This window comes from Erpetoichthys calabaricus, chromosome 8 (genome assembly GCF_900747795.2).
Source record: "Erpetoichthys calabaricus chromosome 8, fErpCal1.3, whole genome shotgun sequence".
Classification (NCBI taxonomy): domain Eukaryota; kingdom Metazoa; phylum Chordata; class Cladistia; order Polypteriformes; family Polypteridae; genus Erpetoichthys; species Erpetoichthys calabaricus.
In genome coordinates, this window is record NC_041401.2 from 3,405,379 (window position 1) to 3,430,023 (window position 24,645).

At 41.8% G+C, this 24,645-nt stretch overlaps 1 protein-coding gene across 1 annotated transcript in view; it reads left to right on the forward strand.

Moving 5' to 3' along the window:
- plekha3 (pleckstrin homology domain containing, family A (phosphoinositide binding specific) member 3) overlaps window positions 1-24,645 on the forward strand; it is a 72,015-nt gene that overhangs the window by 12,447 nt on the left and 34,923 nt on the right. The window contains exon 2 of the mRNA XM_028806197.2: window positions 23,301-23,417. Coding sequence (XP_028662030.1) covers window positions 23,301-23,417 — 117 coding nt within the window. The remainder of the gene's footprint in view (window positions 1-23,300; window positions 23,418-24,645) is intronic.

Genomic DNA, 24,645 nt, shown 5'->3' on the forward strand with positions numbered 1-24,645 from the left:
AACTGACGTTTTACAGTAAAAGTGTAAGTTTAAGAAGTATTTGCATGTTAATTTCAAAGCCAAACAGAATGAAAATGTATAACTCAATGAATACCTCTTAACGCAAAATGAAACCATTTTCTTTCAATTTATTACGTTTTACTATTTTTTACTATGCTTAATTACTCGCTGTAATGTAAAATAGTTAGTTCTATTATGCATATGTAACAGTTCCCATTAAAAAAACAATCTGTTTAAATTGTACATCCGCTTCCCCATACGCGAGTGGCAGAGCCGCAAAGTGGCTGGTGCATAGCGTCCACATAGCCCCCTAGTATTGTATAAAAGAAAATAGAATACATCTCATAATATACAATATTGTTTTTTTTTCTTTTCTGTAATGTACCTATATGAAACAATGCCTATTATAAAAGTAGCTTTCACCATTTCTCTAACAAATATATATATATATATATATATATATATATAATAGATACACTCACTCAATTAATTAATTGGTATTGGCAAATAAACCCTGCTAAAATGTAAATATACTTACACTTACAGATTTTAATTATTTTAATAATTAATTGCACTACAGCATTTTTTTACTGTTAAAGTATACATATACTGTATTTATACAGTTTTTTTTTTTCCCTTCATGGTGTAAAATAATCACAAAGACAAAACTATACTTGAAATCAGCAGCTGAATGTGATCGGCCTTTACAGACCTGAGCTCAAAACAGAACTGAGGCTTGTTACAAAATGGCTTCTATATAAACTGTATATGACACACAGGAAATTATGTAATAGATGGGTGTAGTCTTTGAGCAGGAAGTGACATCACGAGAAGGTGGGATCTGGAGCCACAGAGGAGGAAGTGGTAAGTGGAGACATCTGAGGACCGGAAGAGGACTTAAGAGGCTGGTTCTTCTTTAGGTCAGCAGGGGAAAAGGAGAAAGAGTTAGAGGGCAGTGCCAACCCCTGGTGGGGAAATACATAAATAATTAAATTGCCCCCCATGTGAACGTGTGCATCATTCGTAATTCTTGTGGTGTAATTATAAATATGGATTACTATTTTAATAATGCAGACTTATTTCTTATCAAAACTTACACACTATGACACACAGCAACAAATAATAAACTCAGTACAAATCTTTAAAAAAAAAAAAAACTGCAAATGGGTCAAATATTCATAAGTTGTTTATCAAGAAGACTGACATGCTTAACAGGTTTATAAGTAAAAGACACATTTTTCAGTTAAGCTAAAAAGCCTATTGTTTACTTGGCAGCAGTTTCAAATTCTTATTTATCTTTTTTCAAATTAAAAATGTAAGCTGTCTCACTTCTAGCTTGCTGTCGAAACTTAAACGGTGCCCATTTTCATTTAAAGTACAAAAGAAAATGGGCCGAATTCATTAAAGTAGCTGTTCTTACCATTTGTCTTGTTGCACCGGATGACTGATTCTGTTTTCTTAGTTTGTTAATTATTTCTTCGCTTTCTTTAATGTAGAGCAGGGGTCCCCAACTCCGGTCCTGGAGAGCCCAGTGGCTGCAGGTTTTCATTCCAACCCTTAATTAGTGACCTGTTTTTGCTTCTTATTAAACTGAATTAATTTCATTTAACTTGCTCTTGAAGACTCAGACCCCCTTTAATTTGTTCTTTTTCCGTAATTAGCATTGAAACAATGAGATACAAAATGAACCAAAACATGACCAGCAAACTGTGTCCATCATAAAGTATCTGAAAATAAAGAAAGGTGAAGGTCTCAGGAATGTTGATATGCTCGGCTTCACAAAACATTTGAACAGAGCTCTTAGAAAAGAGACAATCAAAAATTTCGGAAATGTGTGCTATTGCACAATGAGAGCAGCAACAAGCCATGGAATTAAAGAGCGGGTTTAATTAACAAGATTCGGAGCCTAATTAAGCAACTGGTTGAAGTGAAATTGGTTGGAGTTTCAGGTCCTGACTTAGTTGGTCTTCTGTTGGCTCACTTACTTCACATTTCATTTCTGTTTGTGTGCCATTTAAGAAATGAAGCAATTCAGAGGAACAAATCTTAAAAAAACAAGTCAATTAAAATTAGTTGAAAAAGTTAATTAGGAGCAAAAACAGGTCACTAATTAAGAAAAGGGTTAGAATGAAAACCTGCAGCCACTGGGGACCCCTGATGTAGAGGCTAATATACCAATCACCTCTCACTCACTAGTAAAACCAAATTCAACTTGCTGCTCTTTGTTTACACTGTAGGAAGTTTGCTGCAGAAAAAAAAACACTCAGTCTCAACTACCGTAATACCTTAAAGGAGCGAAAAAGGAGCTCAGCAACTAAATTACAATAAAGCTTAGAAAAGCATGTGCTGTAAAGATTGTTGTTGTGATGAGGCTATTCGCCAATCTTTTTTTAGTGAAAAGTGGCCGATCGATTGGAGCATCCCTAGTAGTAACAAGTGTAACAAATGTACTGCATATAAATAAGCAGATCTAAGGGCAGCACAGAGTTCAGAGTCCTTAGTAATTTTAAATTACATTTGTAATTTGTGAGTGTCAACTGCTCCTTTCAGCATTTCTTTTGGGTTCAACTCAGGACTTTAACCAGGTCACTCCAAAACTTGTGTGTCATTCAGTTGCTTTTCTGTTTTGTTTCCTTGCCCTGCTGACTAACCCAGTGATGCTGCTGGTTTAGGTCACAGTCATATGACTGGGTATTCTCCAATAGAATACTCCGGTAAAGTGCAAAATTCCTTCTTCTTCCTCTTTTTTTTCAGCTGCTTCCATTAGGGGTCGCCACAGCGGATCATCTTGTTCCATCTTTTCCTGTCCTCTACATCTTGTGCTGTCACACCCACCACCTGCATGTTCTCTCTCACCACATCCATAAGACTTAGTCCTTCCTCTTGCCTGGCAGCTCCATCTTTAACATCCTTTTCCCAATATACCCAGCATCTCTCCTCTGCACATGTCCAAACCAATGACATCTTGCCTCTCTGACTTTGTCTTCAAACCTTTGCTGACCCTCTAATGTCCTCATTTCTAATCCTGTCCATCCCCGTCACACCCAATGCAAACCTTTAGCATCTTTAACTCTGCCACCTCCAGCTCTGTCTCCTATGCCACCGTTCTCCAACCCATATAACATAGCTGGTCTCACTACCGTCCTGTAGACCTTCCCTCTTGCTGATACCCGTCTGTCACAAATCACTCCTGACACTCTTCTCCACCCTGCCTACACTCTCTTCTTCCCTTCTCTTCCACAATCCCCATTACTCTGTACTGTTGATCCCAAGTATTTAAACTCCTCAACCTTCACCAACTCTACTCCCTGCATCCTCACCATTCCTCTGACTTCCCTCTCATTTACACACAGGTATTCTGTCTTGGTGTTCCTATTGATGTTCATTCCTCTCCTCTCTAGAGCATATCTCCACCTCTCTGGGGTCTCCTCAACCCGCTCCCTACTCTTGCTGCAGATCAAAATGTCATCAGCAAACATCACAGTCCACGGGGACTCCTGTCTAATCTCATCTGTCAACCTTGGTGTGCAAGAAAGTGCATACTTCCCGGCTCCCTTAAACAATGGCAAGTCTTCTGAAGCATCCCCACCCTCATCACACCAGCAGCCCCATCTTTTATTGTAGGTCTGATGTTCTTACTGACGAAGGCCAGACATAGTGGGTCCTGTGTTGTCTAGAGAGTTCTACTTTTGAATTGTCTTTCCATAGCACTTTATTTTCAAGGCTTTGTGATCAACTAGGTCAGGGGTCCTCAGTCACAGTCCTGGGGGCCGCAGTAGCTGCAAGTTTTTGTTCTAACCCGGTTGCTTAATTAGAAAGAAATTCTTGCCAATAATTTAATTTCATGGCTTGTTGGTGCTTTAACTCTGCCATGTCAGGTCATTCTCATATCCTTGATTTTCTTCCCTTTTCTAAGGATATAATCCAAATGATTTGAAGGCTAAAATGGAGGCATAATTCTCCATCCTTCACTTTCCTTCCAAGTGTTATTTAAACCCAATAGTACATGATAAATACACACAAGCTAAATGGAGAAATGCTGGTCTCTTTTGTCATTTGCATGTTGTTGCTAATTAGGAGCGATTAAAAATGAAGAATATGGCCGTTTAAGACTAAAGTAAGCAATAAGGGTTCAAAATCTTCACGTGCGAGACCACTAAAGTGAAGCAGAAGTGTCACTTGAGCAGTAAGGGCTTCCTATTAAGCAATTGGATTGGAGCAAAAACCTGCAGCCACTGCGGCCCTCCAGGACCGTGATTGAGGACCCCTGATCTAGGTGTGTGTTTGCCCTGATGTTACTGTTGGATAGTGGAGGTGTTCCACCTTGCTACCCTCCCATGAATCCCATTTTTCCCTCTGTCTCTTTTTTATTGTAGAGTCTTGAACACTGACCTTCACATTGGCTGAGGAGGCCTACAGTTCTTTGGATGTTCTTCGGTGGTCCTGTGTGACCCCTTAAATGACTCTTCAGTGTGCCTTTGTTATTTTTTTTTTTGGTAGGCCAGCCCTTCCTGTTAGGAGTCCCCAGTGTTTCAAATGTTCACCATTTGCAGGTAATCACTCTTATTACGAAGCACTGGAGTACCAAAGAGTTAGAAATGGCTTTGTCAATTTTTCTGATTGAGAAGTTTCCGCACCTGTCTTTGATCGAGGCCTCGTGTTCTTCTAGAAACTTTGTGGCGGTGACTTCACGGTCTTAGTGAGGCTCATTTAATGGTGAGGTTTAGATTAGCAGGGCTGGCTCTGGTCAGTCAATGGAGTCAAACTAACAATGAGCTCTGGTTAGCTATTACAATGAGTAATGAAGGGTTCAATTACCTTTTCGCACAGGTAATACAGGTGTTGGGTAACCATTCAGAAGTGCTGCGGTTTGTTCACTTTGATTTCTTTTAACTCAAATTACATTTTCTTTAAAGATCTGAAGCCATTCATTGTGACAAATATACAAAAACTGAGAGAAGCAGACAAGGGGAAATTGTTTTCATAGCACCATAGAAATAAACCAAATTTCCATATAGCAAAGATCGTGAGAGCCAATGGTTTTAGCATTGCAATTTTATAAAACACATATCTATAAAATAAAACTGATTATTACAAAAAATATTAGTTTTAAAAGCTGGAATAGAAACACTGGACCATCTCCTTGCGCATAAAATGAGTGGACGTACAAAAACGGTAGAAACCCAAGATATTTCCCATTGCCAGAACCTCAAAAAGTTTTTGTATGTCATCCACTAAACAAGACCCGTAACTCAAGTGCCACTTCTTTGTCCTGGCTGGAGGGGTGTCGTCTTTTTAGGTGACATTATTATCATGTTACTGCAGCTGCGTACTGTGCATATCGCTTTTGAAGATTCATTTCAGCAGTTTCTTATCTCTAGAGCTTTTTTTATTATCATTGACAGCTTGTGGTACTTCACACCCATCTTAGAGTTCCTAGTTAACAAAAACCAGCAGTCTTGAGAAATGACCTCCATGCGTCTAATGTAGAGAGACAGGCGCACTGGTTGTGTTTTCTGACATGCAGTGAAATATAGGAGTATAGGAACCTAATCAAGGACTTTGTTAAATGGTGCGACTCAAACCACCTACACCTGAACACCAGCAAAACCAAGGAGCTGGTGGTGGATTTTAGGAGGCCCAGGCCCCTCACGGACCCTGTGATCATCAGAGGTGACTGTGTGCAGAGGGTGCAGAACTATAAATACCTGGGAGTGCAGCTGGATGATAAATTGGACTGGACTGCCAATACTGATGCTCTGTGCAGGAGAGGACAGAGCCGACTATCTATATTACTAAACCACAGTTAATTTATGCACGGCGGACGCACCGAAGCGCATGCGCACTATGGTGCGGCGCCCCAGAGTCAAATGCAGTGGCTTCCCAGAGTCAGTAGGTGGCGCCCAAATAACACAACCTGTAAACTACACTTGCTCTACTCCACTGTGCCAGGAGGCTCTCACAACTCGCTTCACACACACCAGAAGCAAAGACATCACGGCTCTACAGTGAAAGAGCTCAACTAACGGAAATACAAAACGAGCCCGTATGGATAAACACAATGAACGAGCGTGCCCACAACGCACTTTTGACACAGCACAGGCAAAGGAGGCACGTATTCAAATGGAGGGAGCTCAAAGATTAGTAATACAAACACGAGCCCGTATGGCTACGACCTGTAAACGAGCCCGTATGGATATAAACAATGAACGAAGGCGCCCACACAAAGAAACCGCTTTAATTCAAATAGGGTTATTGAATTAAATGGAAACTTTACCGTGCCTACGACCTGTGAACTAATCCTGAGGTAAAGCGTGCACGCCAGGTTGTACAGCCGCCCGGACGCGATGGCCCACACCACCGCATATACGACGACACAGCCATAAAAAAACAAACACGATACTGCATGAAGAAAAACAATAACAGAAGCGCATTGAAATGAACTGTCACAGGACGCACCCACCCTCCATGATATTTCATCACGCAGCAGCTTCCCACCGCGCCGCATACATACTGCGCCGTGGCATCTAATCCACTGTGCCAGTAATATAGATCACATGACGGTCACAGACTCAAACCCAGCGGCTTTGCAGACTCAGTGGCTGGCACACGAACACCACAACCTGTAAACTAAACTTGCTGTGCTCCACTCTGTCAGCAGTCGGTGTCAGCAAAGGCAACGGAATCACGTCTCCACAAAACGAAACCGCTTTAGTACAGATATGCTTATTTAATTAAATGACATTTCCCCAGACGCACCCACCCTCCATGATATGTTATCCATCCAAATATCGGACGGAAGAGAAACTGATTGCCATTCTTGGATTTACGATTCTCTAGAGAATCGTGGGCTTACTTGTACTGCCTTAGAAGGCTGGCGTCCTTCAACATCTGCAATAAGATGCTGCAGATGTTCTATCAGACGGTTGTGGCGAGCGCCCTCTTCTACACGGTGATGTGCTGGGGAGGCAGCATAAAGAAGAGGGACGCCTCACGCCTGGACAAACTGGTGAGGAAGGCAGGCTCTATTGTTGGCATGGAGCTAGACAGTTTGACATCTGTGGCAGAGCGACGGGTGCTGAGCAGACTCCTGTCAATCATGGAGAATCCACTGCATCCACTGAACAGGATCATCTCCAGACAGAGGAGCAGCTTCAGCGACAGACTGCTGTCACCATCCTGCTCCACTGACAGACTGAGGAGATCGTTCCTCCTCCACACTATGCGGCTGTTCAGTTCCACCCAGGGGGGTAAATGTTAGACAATAACTTTGTATAATGTTGTTATACCTGCATTGTTATCACTCTTTAATATTGTTTATATCAGTACTAGGGGGCTCCGCCCCCTGCTCGCTTCGCTCGCCAACCCCTGGTGTTGGGAATGACAAAGAGCGTGATGTATGAATGAGATATAGAATAGTGTGACGGTGTAGATGATGCAAATAGAAAGCAAACAATAAAGTGTGTGGCACAGTGTAAAGGTTTATTGGAAAATGTCTTTGTACACGCCGTTTAAGTGTAAAAGGTAATTCCAGGTCAGAACTTGTAAGGTCAATGAAGATGGTCATTATCGTGATCAGAGTCAACTTTGTCAGAGCTTAGAAAGAGTTGTGTCTCTCCAGGAAGTAATGGAATGACTTGGGTATTTATGTTTTCCACATTAATATTTTTTGGACATAATATAGTGCGTTGTGTTAAAAGGGGCATTTGGTCTAATGAGATTGCTGTTCCAAATCTCTCTGTAACTAAGTCGGCGCAGATAAAGGCTTGAGGAATTGTAATAATATGTGGCTGAAGTCCATCTGTATTGGTGAGTGTACCATCTCTCAGTTGTAATAAGCAATTGTTATGATCTGGTTCTGGACATCGTATCTTTTTTACTAACTGTATCTTTTGAAAGCAATGCCAATTGTCTGCGTATTTTAAGGTGCACTGAACAATAGCTGAGTGCATGGCATCTGGAAGAATAGCTAATCACTGTCTAAAATCTCCTCCTAATAAAAGTACCTTTCCTGCAAATCGAATATTATTATTCATAAACGTTTGTAGAAGTTTATGAATGGTGTTGAGTAAGTGACTTCATGCCATTGAACATTCATCAATAAACAACATTTTTTCAATACGGATGTCACGTGCAGTGCCACCGTTAATGTTCATAGTGGATACCGATTTGTAGGATCTAATGCAGTTGATAAAGATTTCACTTTTAGGTACATTGTCAGTTAGAATCTTCTGTAGATATTCAGTATATGAATGTAAAGAAGGCAGTCTATTTTGACCCTTTTGACAACAACGTCTAAATGTATAACTTGTATTGCCAGTTGTTTCTTCAGGGAAGTGAACTGAATGACAATGATTGCAAATGACATTCATTAATCCGAATGAATTTTCCCAGTGTATGTTTTGCTTGTGCCGTTTGAGAGGCGCGTTGTTGCATATGTAGTATTTGGGACGTGTTGTTTTGGAGCTGTAATCGATTTGCCTGTGCTGTGTGAGACGCCCGTTGTAGCCTTCGCTGCCATTAACGTATGTCTGAGACGGGAGGTGTTTCGTTTTGAATCCGTGCCTGTTGCGATGCAGCACTTTGATTGATAGTTTGCGTCATGTGGATCCAGGATGTAGATTTGTGCATATTTGCGTTGTTGATTTGTTTCAGGGTGCACTGTTCCAATGCGATGCAGTATTTGTGCACATATGGGAAAGCAGTATGGGCCATTGCCTTTTGGTGGCCTGATATTTACTAAAAGCAAATGAACTATTGTAGGATCTAACGCAGTTCATAAAGTTTTTACTTTTAGGTACATCGTTAGTTAGAAGCTTTAGTTGAGCTTTGCGTTTTTGGAGTCGAGACATTTTTTCTTTTAGAAATATGGATAAGTAATAAGGAGTATTGCACTCACTGTTAATATGGAGACTTTTCTGCGGTTGAACGGTTAATAGTGCCTTATTGTAATGAGATCCACCTATGCCGCATAGCCGTCTATTTTGTTGTTTCTTTCGTGTTCGTGTGTTTGTTCCTGTTATCATTTCCTTTTCGTTTTGTACCCGTGACCGTGTATTCATGACTTGTTTCTTTCTCAGCATCCGAAATATGGATAAGTAATAAGGAGGGTCGCAGTCACTGTTAATATGTTTCCTTTTCTGCAGTTGAACGGTTAATAGTGCTTTATTGTAAGGAGATCCACCAATGCTGACACCTATGCTGTCTAGTGTGAAGGTGCTGACGTTCACTTTAGAATATGTGGCTTTGGGTGTGACTTCTTATGGATGTGGGGGGGGGGATTGTTGAGGATTGTTGTTGCGCGAGCGTCTTCTTTCTTTTTGTGTTCCTGTGTCTTGTTGAATCTCCCTCTTTGTGTGTGTCCCGTCCCTCGCTTGTAGGGTCTGTGGGGTGGTTTTGTGTTCTTTTTTTTGTGTTCCATGGGCTTGTTGAATCCCCCTCTTGGTGTGTGTCCCGTCCGGTGCCTGTAGGGGGGGGGGGGTTGCCTTGCTGTTGTGCGCGAGCCTCTTTGTTTTTTTTTTTTTTTTTTTTTTCGGGTCTAGTTTCGTGTGCAATGTGTTTCGTGCTTTTCCTGCGTTTGACTTTGCGCCTCATTTCTCCTTTTTGTATGTGCTCACTCCTTTTTTCTGTGGTCTTGTCCGCCACTCGCGGCCCCTCATCCGCCTTTGTCGCCCTCTTTTCTCCGCCTTTCTCCGACTCTCGTGGACTCTTTTTGCGCCTGCGCCTCTCGCGGCCCCTCATCCGCCTCTTCTCGCCCTCTTTTGTCCGCCTTTCTCGGCTCCTCAGCCGACTCTCGCGGACTCTTTTTGCGCCTGCGCAGTACGTCTTTTTGCAGCTACGGCCCATGGCCGGATGTGCCTGCGTCCATCATCCGGTGTAGCATTCTCGGTTAGTAATATGGATACTGCCGCTGGAGTATGTGAATTTCCCCTTGGGATTAATAAAGTATCTATCTCTATCTCCATGTCTATCTCTCTCAGGGTTTTTTTATTTTTGTTAAACTCCTTTGGATTCCATTGTGCAGGATGAACTGCTAGTTGTTTAAGAAAAGTCAAAGGTTTTGGGCATGTGGGGCAAATAATCAGTTAAATGGATTCCCTGTAGCTCAGGAATTAAATTATTCACAGTTTCAAATTTCTGAGGTCATCCGGAATTAACCATCTACCACTGCCTCATCATAAAGTGTTTGACAAATTGTGTGTCTATTTTAGAAGAGGAAGAAGACTATATTGCTTTTATATAGTGCCTCTCAATACACTCAAAGCACTTTACATAGTAGGGAGCCACTTCAACCACCGCCATTGTGCAGCATCCACCTGAATGATGCATTGGCAGCCATTTTGCCCCAGCACACTTACCACACATTAGTTATTAGGTGATGAAGGAAGAGAGAGGGAGTTGGCCAATTAGAAGCAGGGGGAGATTAGAGGGTTATAACGAATAGACTGTGATGGACGATTTAGCCAGGACATCTGGAAACGCCTTGCTCTTTATGAAGGATGCCCAGAGGATCTTATATGATCACAGAGAGTCAGGACCTCTGTTTTACATCTTGTCCTAATAACCGCACCATTTTTGCAGCACACTGTCCCTGTTACTGTACTGGGGCATTGGGATCCTGTGCCAAAGGTTTGAAGTGTGCACTCGGATCTGGGAGGTTTATCCCATAGTACCCGATTTTACTTAAACTCTTAAGGCCATGAATTGACATGGCTGAAGATATCTAAATTATGCAAAACAGCTGACTGAGAGATGGGAAGAGACAAGTTGAAAACAACTCAGACAGGCTATTAAAAAGTGTTTTCTTGTTTGGTGTTGATCAGTATATGGCCACTGTCTGGTTTTTAGAGAGTCTCATTGAATGTATCCTTGTTTGGAAATTGCATGCTCTTAATTTGGAAACCTTGGACTGTAAGAAAGTGTAATGCCTCTGTCAACTGCCCTGAACATTGGCGTTCACCTACTCACCTGCCTGTACCTGGGACATGTGCCTCCCACACTCTTTGTCCAAGCAGGCCAGGGCCGACTGCAGGAACTCCATGACTGGGTCAAATTTTCAAAATTGTATTATTGAGTGTCCAGCTGATTATTAAAGGAGAATATTCTTTTATTGTTTTTTTTCTTTCTTCATCTTAGAATCCCTGCCACGCCATTAGGGAAGGATATGTTTTATTTTATAATACTGTATATATACAGTGGGTATAGAAAAGAATCCCACCCCTTCGAAATATTCCCATTTTGTTTGCTTTACAGCCTTAAATGTAAACACACAAACTAATATTTTTTCCAGCTTTATTTACTTAATGCCATCTATAACATCAAAGTGAAAGATATCACAGCTACAGATCAGAAGAATTAAAAAAAAAAAAAAAAAATCCTGAGATTAATAAAGGATCACCACCCCACCCCCCCCACCACCAAACTCAATCCGGTGTCAGTACACATTCCCATTAAGTTTCCCTCCACCTGTGATCAATTGTAATGAGTGTGATTAGTGAAGCTGTTCCTGGCTCATTCATTCCCTTCCTTGGTAGTGCAACTGACAGCACACAACTGACAATGGGGGTCAAGCCACTTTCAAAAGATCTCGGGGATAGAGTTGTGGACAGACAGAAGGCAGAAGATGGAGACAAAAACATCTCAAAGGCTTTATCAATCTCAAGGAGCTCAGAAAAGTCCATCATAAAGAAGTGTTTGGTACGACTAGGACCCTCCCTGGATCCTCTAAACTGGATGGAAGAGCAAGGAGGAAACTGGTAAGAGCGGCTACCGAGAGGCCAATGGCCACTTTGAAGGAGTTACAGGATTTGATGACAAAGAGTGGTCATTAATGGTGTGCATGTGACAACAATTTCACAAGCGCTCCACAATTGTGGGTTGTTCTGGAGGGTCGCACTTGTCAAGAAAGGCCACTTTAAGGCTCGTTTGAGCTTTGCCAGAATGCACCTTGAAGATTCTGAAGCCAAGTTGGAAAAGGTCTTATGGTCAGATGAGACCAAAATCAAACTATTTGGCTTCAATGCCAAACGGTCCACCAATGCAGCTCACCATCCATAACACACCATACCTACAGTAAAGCTTGGAGGAGACAGCATCCTGTTGTGGGGGGCCTGGGGCTCTCATTAGGGTAGAAGGAAAAATGGATGGGGCAAAATACAGTACCATCAAATATATGAAGGAAAACCTGATGCCCTCTGCCAGAAAGTTGAAGATGGGCAGAATGTTCACCTTTTAACATGACAACAACCTGAAGCACACAGCAAAATTGAGCACACGGTGGCTGAAGGAGAAAAAAGTGAATGTCCTGGTGTGGCCAGTCAGAGCCCAGACCTAAATCACAGTGAAAATCTGTGGAAAGATCTGAAGATAGCAGACCACCAACGCTCACCATCCAATTTGAACAGTTCTGTAAAGGAGTGGGCACATATTACTCAATCTAGGTGTGCAAAGCTGATAGAGATGTGTCCCAGCAGACTCAAGGCTGTCATTAAAGCAAAAGGGGGTTCAACAAAATGACATTGACATTGGGGAGGGTGATCTTTTATTAATCTCAGTAGGTCTTGTTTTTGATTTTTTTAATTTTTCTGAACTGTAGCTGTGATATCTTTCACTTGGATGTTAGGGGTGGCATTGAGTAAGTAAAGCTGGGAAGAAATATTTTTATGTGTGTTTTCATTTATGGCTATAAAGCAAAAAAAATGGGAATATTTTGAAGGGGGGATTCTTTTCTATACCCACTGTATATGGAATTTTGGTTTAGTAACAGCTGCCATGTCCCAGGGAGTATGTGCCCCACGTACAGACCACTGGGAAAGTGCCCCTTGCTGACCTCGCCAACACCTCTTCCAGCAGCAACCCATCCATCCATCCATCCATCCTCTTCCGCTTATCTGAGGTCGGGTCGTGGGGGCAGCAGCTTGAGCAGGGATGCCCAGACTTCCCTCTCCCTGGCCACTTCTTCTAGCTCTTCCAGGAGAATCCCAAGGCGTTCCCAGGCCAGCCGAGAGACATAGTTCCTCCAGCGTGTCCTGGGTCTTCCCCGGGGCCTCCTCCCGGTTGGACGTGCCCGGAACACCTCACCAGGGAGGCGTCCAGGAGGCATCCTGATCAGATGCCCGAGCCACCTCATCTGACTCCTCTCGATGTGGAGGAGCAGCGGCTCTACTCTGAGCTTCTCACCCTGTCTTTAAGGGAGAGCCCAGACACCCTTTGGAGGAAACTCATTTCAGCCGCTTGTATTCGTGATCTTGTTCTTTTGGTCACTACCCACAGCTCATGACCATAGGTGAGGGTAGGAACATAGATCGACTGATAAGTTGAGAGCTTTGCCTTACGGCTCAGCTCCTTTTTCACCACGACAGACCGATGCAGAGCCCTCATCACTGCGGACGCCGCACCGATCTGCCTGTTGATCTCACGCTCCATTCTTCCCTCACTTGTGAACAAGACCCTGAGATACTTGAACTCCTCCACTTGGGGCAGGATCTCGCTCCCAACCCTGAGAGGGCACTCCACCCTTTTCCGGCTGAGGACCATGGTCTCGGATTTGGAGGTGCTGATTCTCATCCCAGCCGCTTCACACTCAGCTGCGAACCGATCCAGAGAGAGCTGAAGATCATGGCCTGATGAAGCAAACAGGACAACATCATGTGCAAAAAGCAGTGACCCAATCCTGAGTCCACCAAACCGGACCCCCTCAACACCCTGGCTGTGCCTAGAAATTCTGTCCATAAAAGTTATGAACAGAATCGGTGACAAAGGACAACCCTGGCGGAGTCCAGCTCTCACTGGAAACGGGTTCGACTTACTGCCGGCAATGCGGACCAAGCTCTGACACCGGTTGTACAGGGACCGAATAGCCCTTATCAGGGGGTCCGGTACGCCATACTCCCGGAGCACCCCCCACAGGATTCTCCAAGGGACACGGTCGAACGCCTTTTCCAAGTCCACAAAACACATGTAGACTGGTTGGGCAAACTCCCATGCACCCTCCAGGACTCCAAGTATCTAAGTATACTAAGCAGCAACCCAAGCTTTTTCTAAATGATCTTCCATAAAAGTACTGGCAGGGCCCAAACACGTTTACCTTCAGGTGGATTGCCTGTTCTGAAGTGCAGTTCGTTTGGCTGCTGGCCATTTTAAACTGAAATTTGAAAGTCTATGCTGACTGTAGTTGTATGGCGTGAACACGGTGTAACCAAAAGAAGAGTGGTCTGCAGCCTAGTTGCACCACAAGGAGCAGTGGCCTGATGGCATGAGATTGCTGCAGTAGGATGTGCAGTGCCTTAAAAAAATACTCTGCCTCCAACCCTTATTTCATGTAAATGATTGTTACCACTTGCACCTTTTTATATGTAAATCAAACTCTCTCTTTTTATAGTGCTACCCAAAGAAGTGAGAATTATATACCATTTTAAAACCAATTACATTCCATAAACTGAAATGTAAACCGTTTTTATGTACTACCCCCTCATATTAAGTTATCCCACCTCTTGTAGCTCTGCTCCTTTTCTGTAAGACTCTCTTCATTTTGCACAATATGATGGTGCAGGAGTTTTCCATTCCTTCTTACCAGCGATTCTCAAACTGGGGTCCACGGTCCCGAAGTAGTTTCGGTTGGACCGTGAGAAATGATTGCATATTTATACTATTTTTATAATTAATAACCTTTACCCTCCAAGAGGAAGTAAGTGACTGAGCTCCGTCGTTACCCCCATCACCTAGACCCGACCTCTAATCCGCTGTTCCGTTATTCGCTCCCACTGTTATCGCTCGGCACAAACCAGCTCTTATTATTTTTATCATAATCAAAAAAATGATCAATTCTTTCATCGAATCAAAACACTCGCGAACAATTTTTGTATATTTTAGAAGCAAATAAGAGCGCTAAAGGTGGATACAGATAATCAACAAACATATTTTACATTTTTTGTGATTTTAAGTGGTGAAATTGCCCGCTCAACGCAGATGAAGTAAAAGTGTTCATAATGAGACAATTCAAAATAAAGCGATTGCTAAGAGGCGGTTTAAAAAATCGACAATGAAGAAAAGAGTCTTGATGATCTCGTCGTTCCATTGATTTTGATTTCAATATAATTTTAAGGTCTCATTGAAGCAGAACGACATCTAACCGTGGATAGAATTAGATAAGATCCAAATTCTTCTTGTGAAATAGTGTTTTGTTGCAAAAAAGAAATAGGAAAAATACTTAAGCTTAGGAACTTTATCCTACCGAACACTAGGAAAACAATCACCCGCTGAGAGTAAACACCCGTACTTATTTATTGACATGACTTGAACGCTACATATTTCTGAATTTTATTGTGATACAGAACGAAAAATGAATACTGTACCAAAACAAAATCTTGAAACAGATTAGACGCGACAAATGATATGAGAGTTGCACTGGCCAATCATAGAAGAACTGGTTAAGGCAAAGCAGATGCATCCAACCCATTAAAATTTTATCTTAAATTTAATAACTAAGATGTACGAATATTTTCTGCATAAATAATTGTTTGTCAAATGTTTTATTCACAGCAGCCTGTACCTATGCAGTGCCACGCAGTGGGTATGTGGCACCCTTGTGCAAAGTATTTGGCGCCCCCAATTTTCTTGAAATAATATTGATTTTTTAATAAAAGGGTCCGCGAGCCATCAAACAATCTTTAAAGGGATCGCCACACAAGAAATTCTAAAGAAGTTTGAGAATCACTGCTTCTTACAAAGCTACTTAAAGTGTGCCAGGTTAGTTGGGGAGCAGCAGTGGACAGCAATTTTGAGATCTTGCCACAGATGTTTGATGAGGTTTGTATTATTGTGAGGTCAGTGGAACTCCTTAGGCTTATTATGGGTTAGCGTATTGTCACATTTTAGGCTTAACACACATTTACACACACACAGATCCTATCCATTTAGGCACTGATTATTAGAACATTAAAACACGCTAGATGAGAACAGGCCATTCAGCCCAACAAAGCTCGCCAGTCCTGTCCACTTATTTTTTCCAAAAAACCGTCAAGTCGAGTTTTGAAAGTCCCTAAAGTCTTACTGTCCACCACACTACTTGGTTGCTTATTCCAAGTGTCTGTGGTTCTTTGTGTAAAGACAAACTTCCTAATGTTTGTGTGACATTTCCCCTTAACAAGTTTCCAACTATGTCCCCGTGTTCTTGATGAACTCATTTTAAAGTCACCGTCTCGATCCACTAGACTAATTCCCTTCATAATTTTAAACACTTCAGTCAGGTCTCTTCTTAAAATTGTTTTGCTTAAACTGTAAATGCTCAGCTCTTTTAATCTTTCCTCATAACTCATCCCCAGTAGCCCTGAATCAGCCTAGTCGCTCTTCTCTGGACCTTTTCTAATGCTGTTATGTCATTTTTGTAGTCTTAAGACCCAAACTGCACCCAGTACTCCAGATGAGGCCTCACCAGTGTGTTTATAAAGCTTGAGCAGAACCTCCTGTGACTTGTACTCCACACATCAAGGCGCTATATAACCTGACATTCTGTTAGCCTTCTTAATGGCTTCTGAACACTGTCTGGAAGTCGATATCTTAGAGTCCACTAAGACTCCTAAATCCTTCTCATAAGGTGGACTCTCGATTTTCTGACCGCCCATTGTGTGTTTAAACCTCACATTTTTACTTCCTATGTGTAATACTTGAAATTTAATGTCAGTAAATGTAATGTGCCACAAATCTGCTCAAGCCTGTCTGCTTATCCAAGTCCTTCTGTGATGATATAACGGATTCCAAATTATCTGCTAATCCACCTATCTTGGTATCATCTGCAAATTTAGCCATCTTGTTACTTATAGTCCTATCTAAATCAATTATAGATATTAAAAATAGCAGCAGCCCCAGTACTGCTTCCTGCTGGTCACCACTCTGAACATCACCCAATTCTGATGAGGTTCCTCACACCATCACCCTCTGCTTCCTGTGTCTGAGCCAATTCTGTACCCATCTACTCCCTGAACTGCCACTTCTTTTAGTTTGATGCCCACCCTCTCATATGGCACCTTATCAAATGCTTTCTGAAAGTCAAGATGAATAATGTCATATGCTCCACTTTGATTGTATCCTTTTGTTGCCTACTCTTAGAATTCCAGCATGTTAATAAAATGATTTATGAGTGATGCCTACACAGCCTGTCACTCCTCAGACCTCCATATAGAGACTCACTAGCTTTGTCATGAGCAACACACGGCTGGCCATGGATATAGGCTGGACCAGGGGTACTCGATTACAGCCCTGGAGGTCCACAGTGGCTGCATGTTGGTTCTCTTAGAAAAAAGAAAATCAACAGCTATGGAAATGTCTGCTGTGGCAGAATGTGAGTAGCGGAAGTCATGGAATTAAATAATGGGTTTAATTAATAGCAATTTAGCAAACAATGATGGGTTACTCCGAACATGCTAAACCTTTTTGGGGGAGTCCCCCTTCAGTCTGTTAACTCTTTGAGAAAGAAAATGGAAACCTTCCCCTTTATCTGGTACCCTTTATCTGTTTTATTACCACAGTTACTCATGATGTGCTGCCAAAGTATTGAAATGTAAAAGCCAGTAACGATCATAAAAATGAGTATAGGCCGCAAAGAAAATGTCTGTCAGAAGAAGGACATCATCCTGGGCGGCTTGTTTAGATTCAGTAATAATAATTCATTACATTTATATAGCGCTCTTCTCAGTACTCAAAGCGCTATCCACACAGGGAGGAACCGGGAAGCGAACCCACAATATTCCAACAGTCCCCTTACTGCAAAGCAGCAGCACTACCAATGCGCCACCTGTGAGGACAGTAGTCATGCAATGGATGGTCTTTCAGATACTGTAGAAATGAGTAACTGTATCAGACGGAATGGTGTCTCTCTTCCTCAAGTGAGCCATTCTTTATGCCAAAAGAACCACGTGGGCTCCACACACAGATAATCGGTGAACTGTTCTGGTGATGGACCGCTTGTTCCAGATGCTTTGATCACAAAAATACATGTAAAACACTTGAGACATCTTCTGAATGATGCTGTCAACACTTCTGTTTACTCCCGTCTCACTTTTGAGTTCTAGACTGTCTGGTCATTCTGTTCTAATGTTCTAATATGAGTTCTACACTCGGATGGATACTTTATTAATCCCAAGGGGAAATTCACATACTCCAGCAGCAGCATACTGATAAAAACAATATTAAATTAAAGAGTCATAAAAATGCAGGTATAACAGTCAATAACTTTATATAACGTTCACCCCCAACCCCCGGGTGGAATTGAAAAGTCGCATACTGTGGGGGAGGAACGATCTCCTCAGTCTGTCAGTGGAGCAGGACGGTGACAGCAGTCTGTCGCTGAAGCTGCTCCTCTGTCTGGAGATGATCCTGTTCAGTGGATGCAGTGGATTCTCCATGATTGACAGGAGTCTGCTCAGTGCCTGTCGCTCTGCCACGGATGTCAAACTGTCCAGCTCCGTGCCTACAATAGAGCCTGCTTCCTCACCAGTTTGTCCAGGCGTGAGGCGTCCCTCTTCTTTATGCTGCCTCCCCAGCACACCACTGTGTAGAAGAGGGCACTCGCCACAACCCTCTGATAGAACATCTGCAGCATCTTATTGCAGATGTTGAAGGATGCCAGCCTTCTAAGGAATTACATTAGATGACATTAAAAGAAAAAGAAAATACATTGAATTAAACAGTATCTCGCAGCATTGCTCTGTATGAAATGAATTTCAGTTTTTGATTTCTAATAAATTTGCCAAACTTTCTGAAAACATGTCTTTACTTTGTCATTATGGGTTATTGAGTTTTTTATATAGTGGGCGGCACGGTGGTGCAGTGGTAGTGCTGCTGCCTTGCAATAAGGAGACCCAGGTTCGCTTCCTGGGTCCTCCCTGTGTGGAGTTTGCATGTTCTCCCCGTGTCTGCGTGGGTTTCCTCCCACAGTCCAAAGACATGCAGGTTAGGTGCATTGGCGATTCTAAATTGTGCTTGGTGTGTGTGTGTGTCCTGTGGTGGGTTGGCGCCCTGCCCAGGATTGGTTCCTGCCTTGCGCCCTGTGTTGGCTGGGATTGGCTCCAGCAGACCCTGTGTTCGAATTCAGCGGGTTGGAAAATGGATGGATGGATGGATGGAGTTTATATAGTCCAAAATGGAAAATTTCTAAATAAAAGGATGTGTCTGTGCGGCGCATCACAAACATTTGTAGTACTGAAATGCATTATATTTGTCATTCCAACAGATGGTGCATCACAAACATTTTAATACTGCTTTTATGAATCCCATACCAAAAGGTTTATAACCGAGATCTATGTATTGCTTGGTGCAGTGCAAATGTTAACGCTGAGGTCTGCGTCGATTACTTGGATTTCAACCCACCTTAGTCGGGTAGCACAGCAATTTAGAATTAAATATACAAAACAATAAAGTATGCAGTTATTGTAGGGAACTGAATACTCTCTCAATCAAGTGTAAATTGCTAAGCGTTTTGTGAAATTCCCCCAAGAGAACACTAAGAAGCAATTAGATGAAAGAATGTGACATTCACAGCATGAATTGTCCGTGTTTGAGACGTGCGAGTTAGCTGGTCACCTGCTGGCTTGCTTTGCATCCCTTTATTGTATGGTATGCTGGTTAAAGGAAATTGAAACAGTTCAGGCATCCTTGATCTCAAAAAGTGGATCAGTAAAAGGACACGTTTGGTATTTTTCAAGTTGGTTATTTCTTTCACAAAGACGTTATGAATGCATTTGCTATGCAAATTGTGTTGTAAAGTTAAGCATTTTGTGAATTTCCCCTTGGGATTAATAAAGTTTATCTATCTATCTATCTATCTATCTATCTATCTATCTATCTATCTATCTATCTATCTATCTATCTATCTATCTATCTATCTATCTATCTATCTATCTATCTATCTATCTATCTATCTATCTATCTATCTATCTATCTATCTATCTATCTATCTATCTATCTATCTATCTATCTATCTATCTATCTATCTATCTATCTATCTATCTATCTATCTATCTATCTATCTATCTATCTATCTATCTATCTATCTATCTATCTATCTATCTATCTATCTATCTATCTATCTATCTATCTATCTATCTATCTATCTATCTATCTATCTATCTATCTATCTATCTATCTATCTATCTATCTATCTATCTATCTATCTATCTATCTATCTATCTATCTATCTATCTATCTATCTATCTATCTATCTATCTATCTATCTATCTCCTTGCCCTCACTTGCGCTTTACAGTAGAGGCTAATGGGGCACTACTGGGGGAGGAAAAAAAAAGCCTAAAAACTTACAGATGAAGCAGTAGATGTTTCAGTATAAGAAAACATCCCTTCTGTGTTTCTGATGTATGTTTATGACAAAGAGCAGAGGCGGTCTTAGGAGTACGCAGGGCCTTGGGCGAGTGTCATATGCGGGGCCGAGAGCCATAAGTGTGGGCTATATACCATACTACCACGCTCACGGGCTTGTCCGCCTCTAATGCTGTACGCCTTATTATTGTTAAAAAACATGGTGCCTTATGTTTGATTACATTACGTATTGTAATTGTTCTTATATTGGTTTAGTGGCCTTTAACCAACTTAATTAATGATTCAGAAACATTTTGCATGCAAAATTAACAAACTAGATAACAGTCGTTTCTGCCGAACCTGCTGGAGTCGGCAAATTAATTTAATGATGGAGAACCAGAACACTTGTAATAAAAGTGAACACTTACCAAACAGCTGCTTTGACAGTCACAGACGGAAGTCCACTTTTCTGGCTTTTCGCTGAGCAAAATCGTTGATAAGATCCTTGTAGTCCGATGTTGAGGCAAGTTCCTTTTCGATTGACAAAATAGCTAAACAAAAAAGTCTGTTTTGCGAAATTGTTGATCGTAGATAATTTTTGATAAGTTTCAACTTTGAAAAGCTTCTTTCTGCGCTCGCAACGGTCACAGGAATTGGATGAAATCCACCACATACCGTATTTCCGTCTATAACGGATTTGAATGTCTTGCAGAGGCCCCGCATATTTGTATGATGAGCTGACGGTGACAAAAGAATCTCCTATCTCGGGGCCCCCCTCAGGCGCGGGGCCTGGGGCGATTGCACCTAGTCGCCACCCCCAAAGGCCTCCTCTGCAAAGAGAATCTGCAAACAATCGTTTTATGACTTATTCCTGGTACTGTGTTTCTCGTGGTAATGATACAGTATGTTTTCTGTTCACTTGTGTTGGGGTCTTGTATAAATATGGAAGTAAATCAATGTTTCCAATGGATATCGCGCTCCCCTGCTTGGTAAAATATAATTGTGGGACAAGACAAATGCTGTGATGGTGTGCAAACTGGTCTTCAGGTCTTATTCAAGAGTGACACGTATAACTTACTTTACAATGTGTGTAATGGCAAGATGCGGGTCAGTACTCAACAGCTGTCTTGGACATATTCAGTACGTTTTTTAAGCTTTTATTTTCCGTTGATGTCTCAGGTGTCATTAGTCTGTATGAAATCACAAGCTGTCTGATTGCTATATACGCAAAAATTGCTGAACCGAGTTTTCGCAAACTTTTGCATTGCTATTGAGGTGACTAAAAGTGTATAGGCTATATTTCAAAAACCAGCAATGACAAAGTGGATTGCAATTCCCATCAGGCAGCAGGAGTGAGTTACGGCTGTTGGAGGACACAGTCATCGGCATAGACAAAGTTTTCATCTGGGAAAGTGCGATCTTAAAGTGTGTTCTTCTCATCTAATCCGGATAGCAATTTTTTCTTTGCTGGATTAGTTTAAGAGTAGTACAGTGGAACCTCGGGTCACGACCATAAGTCGTTCCAAAACTCTGGTCGTAAACCGATTTGGTCGTGACCCGAAGTAATTTCCCTCATAGGATTGTATGTAAATACAATTAATCTGTTCCAGACCGTATGAACTGTATGTAAATATATTTTTTTAAAGATTTTTAAGCACAAAAATAGTTAATTATACCATAGAATGCACAGTGTAATAGTAAACTAAATGTTTAAACATTGAATAACACTGAGAAAACCTTGAATAGAGAAAACTAACATTGCAAGAGTTCATGCTACAGCCTTACGAAGCACTCGCTGTAAACACTTTTTTAAGCACAGGGAAAAAAATTAATTTATACAAAAACTAACCATAAACAACCAAGAAAACTAACCTTGCATGAGTCGAGTTCTGGCATGAAGGAAGTGAGCAGGAAGATGGGTGGAGAGGAGATTACAGTTTTGAGGTAAAGTCCCTCTGCACGATGCACGTCTGACTGAGAACAATGTGCCGTACAGGGAGAGACTGAACACGTGCGGAAATCAGTGGTGTGTACGAACCAGAAGGGAAACTGGCTTGTTCGTCACCCAAGTGTGTGGTCGTTAACAGATGCAAAAGTTTGTCGAACTTTTTGGTCTTAACCCGATTTGTACGTGTTCCGAGATGTTCGTGACCCGAGGTTCCACTGTGTTGTCTTTTTGTCTCATCATACATCTTGTTTAGCCATGTTCAATTTACAAATTAAAGTTTATAGGAAACGTTTGTGTTGCCGCTGGAAGAGATGTTGATGAAGCCAGAAGGGGGCACTTAACCTGTTGTGTGAATGTGGATCCCAATGGCCCAGTGTGGTGATGGGGACACTGTGCAGGAAAAATGGAGCTGTCCTTCAGATGAGATTTAAAACCGAGGGCCTGACTCTCTGTGGTCATAAAAGATCCCTGGGCATCTTTTGTTAGCTGTACCCAGATGTCCTGGCTAAATTGCCCTCCATGGCCTAGTCATTCTGGCCCCTTAATCATCCCCCGAGTCTGACTGGCGTACAGTCTCACCTCTTCACCACCTAAACGCTAATGTGTGATGAGCATACTGGTACAAAAAGTGCTGCTCATTAGTGGTGGATGAAGTGGCTCCCCACTCACTATGTAAAGTGCTTTGAGTAGTGACAAAAGCGCTATATAAGTGTCGGGAATTATTACTATTTAATTAGGAGTTAGTGGCATTTGGATGGCTCTAAGAGTTCATTGAGAAGCTTTCTAAATTCTGAATGAGGTTTTGCCAGCTGCTACTTAAACCGCTAAGGTGTTGATCTCTCAGGCCTGCCATCTTTCTGTGTAGCTCTTTTGCCTTTTTCTGAAAATGAATGCACAATTCAACTTGAGTCTTTAACCAACTGCACAAGTGCCTCATTTGGATGACCATTGACAAACGGCGATAAGCTGAAGCTGTTACTTCTGTTCACCAGAGGATGGACACCATGTTTGCTCAGTTTTTGCCTTTCTTCATTTTTCTTCAGGCTGGCAGCCCCGCTGGTTCGTACTGGACAACGGCATTCTTTCCTACTATGATTCTGAGGATGACGTGTGTAAAGGCAGCAAAGGAAGCATTAAGATGTCAGTGTGTGAAATCAAAGGTAAGGAATCCCTGTGTGTAGCACCCAAGGTACATCTTGGCATGCTTTACGTTTATGGCACATTCACACTTGAGCTTTTTTCCTAACATTTTAGCGCTAAAACAGAATGTTCCTCAACCACTTGTGAAGTTGTTTGCCATTATTTTCAATGACACTATTAACATCTAAACATTTCCACAGGGAGCAGTTTCGAAATTTCCTGTCTACAGCAGTTTTCAACGATTATTCCATTGAAGTTAACAGTAGCGCTTATAAAATGCGGGTAGAAAAAAAAAAACAGTGTATTTGCAGCATTTTTTAAAAAAGTCACTGCCATGGCTATCTCTGTCCTGACAACACTCTTTAACCTACACAAAATATCTATCTCCATGTTATGTCAGAAAAGAAAATTATGTTCATGAAGGTATTTGAAGAGTGAAAGAGAGAAAAGAATCTTTTTAATATTTTTTTTTAAATTCTACATTAATGAATTCATCTTCTGCAGTGGGCTGGCGCCCTGCCCGGGGTTTGTTTCCTGCCTTGCGCCCTGTGTTGGCTGGGATTGGCTCCAGCAGACCCCCGTGACCCTGTAGTTAGGATATAGCGGGTTGGATAATGAATTTATCCTTACATGATATTTTACAGTCCTCATTAGAAACTGTGACATCAACAACAATTTGTTTCTTGTGTAGCCCAAAATCACAAATGGAATGCCACAATGGGCTTTACCAGGACCTGTTTTTTGACAGCCCTCCATCCCCGACTTTATAAGAAGATAAGAAAAGAAAAACTCCCTAAAAAAATTTTGAAAAGCCTTGTCAGGGAAGTTTTTTTTTTTTTTTTTTTGTTAATGGGGTTATCGTGGGCACTGTTTAATTACCTGGACCTGAGTACTGAATTTTGTTGCTGCACATGATTGTTGGAATGACAATAAAAGATCCTCGGCCCTAGAAAAAATGGAAGAGATCTTGGGAAAGGCGATTCAGAGAGAGAGACCATCTTCCAGGTAGGTTGGGGGTATCAAAAAATGGGGTATGAACAACACAAAAAACGGAACACAAATGTGTTATCGTCTGTCTACCCCTTACACTTGTCAGGTTCGTTATTGGATTGGTCTGCTCTACGCACCCTAGTAATAACACACACATACAGTGCATCCGGAAAGTATTCACAGCGCATCACTTTTTCCACCTTTTGTTATATTACAGCCTTATTCCAAAATGGATTAAATTCATTTTTTTTCCTCAGA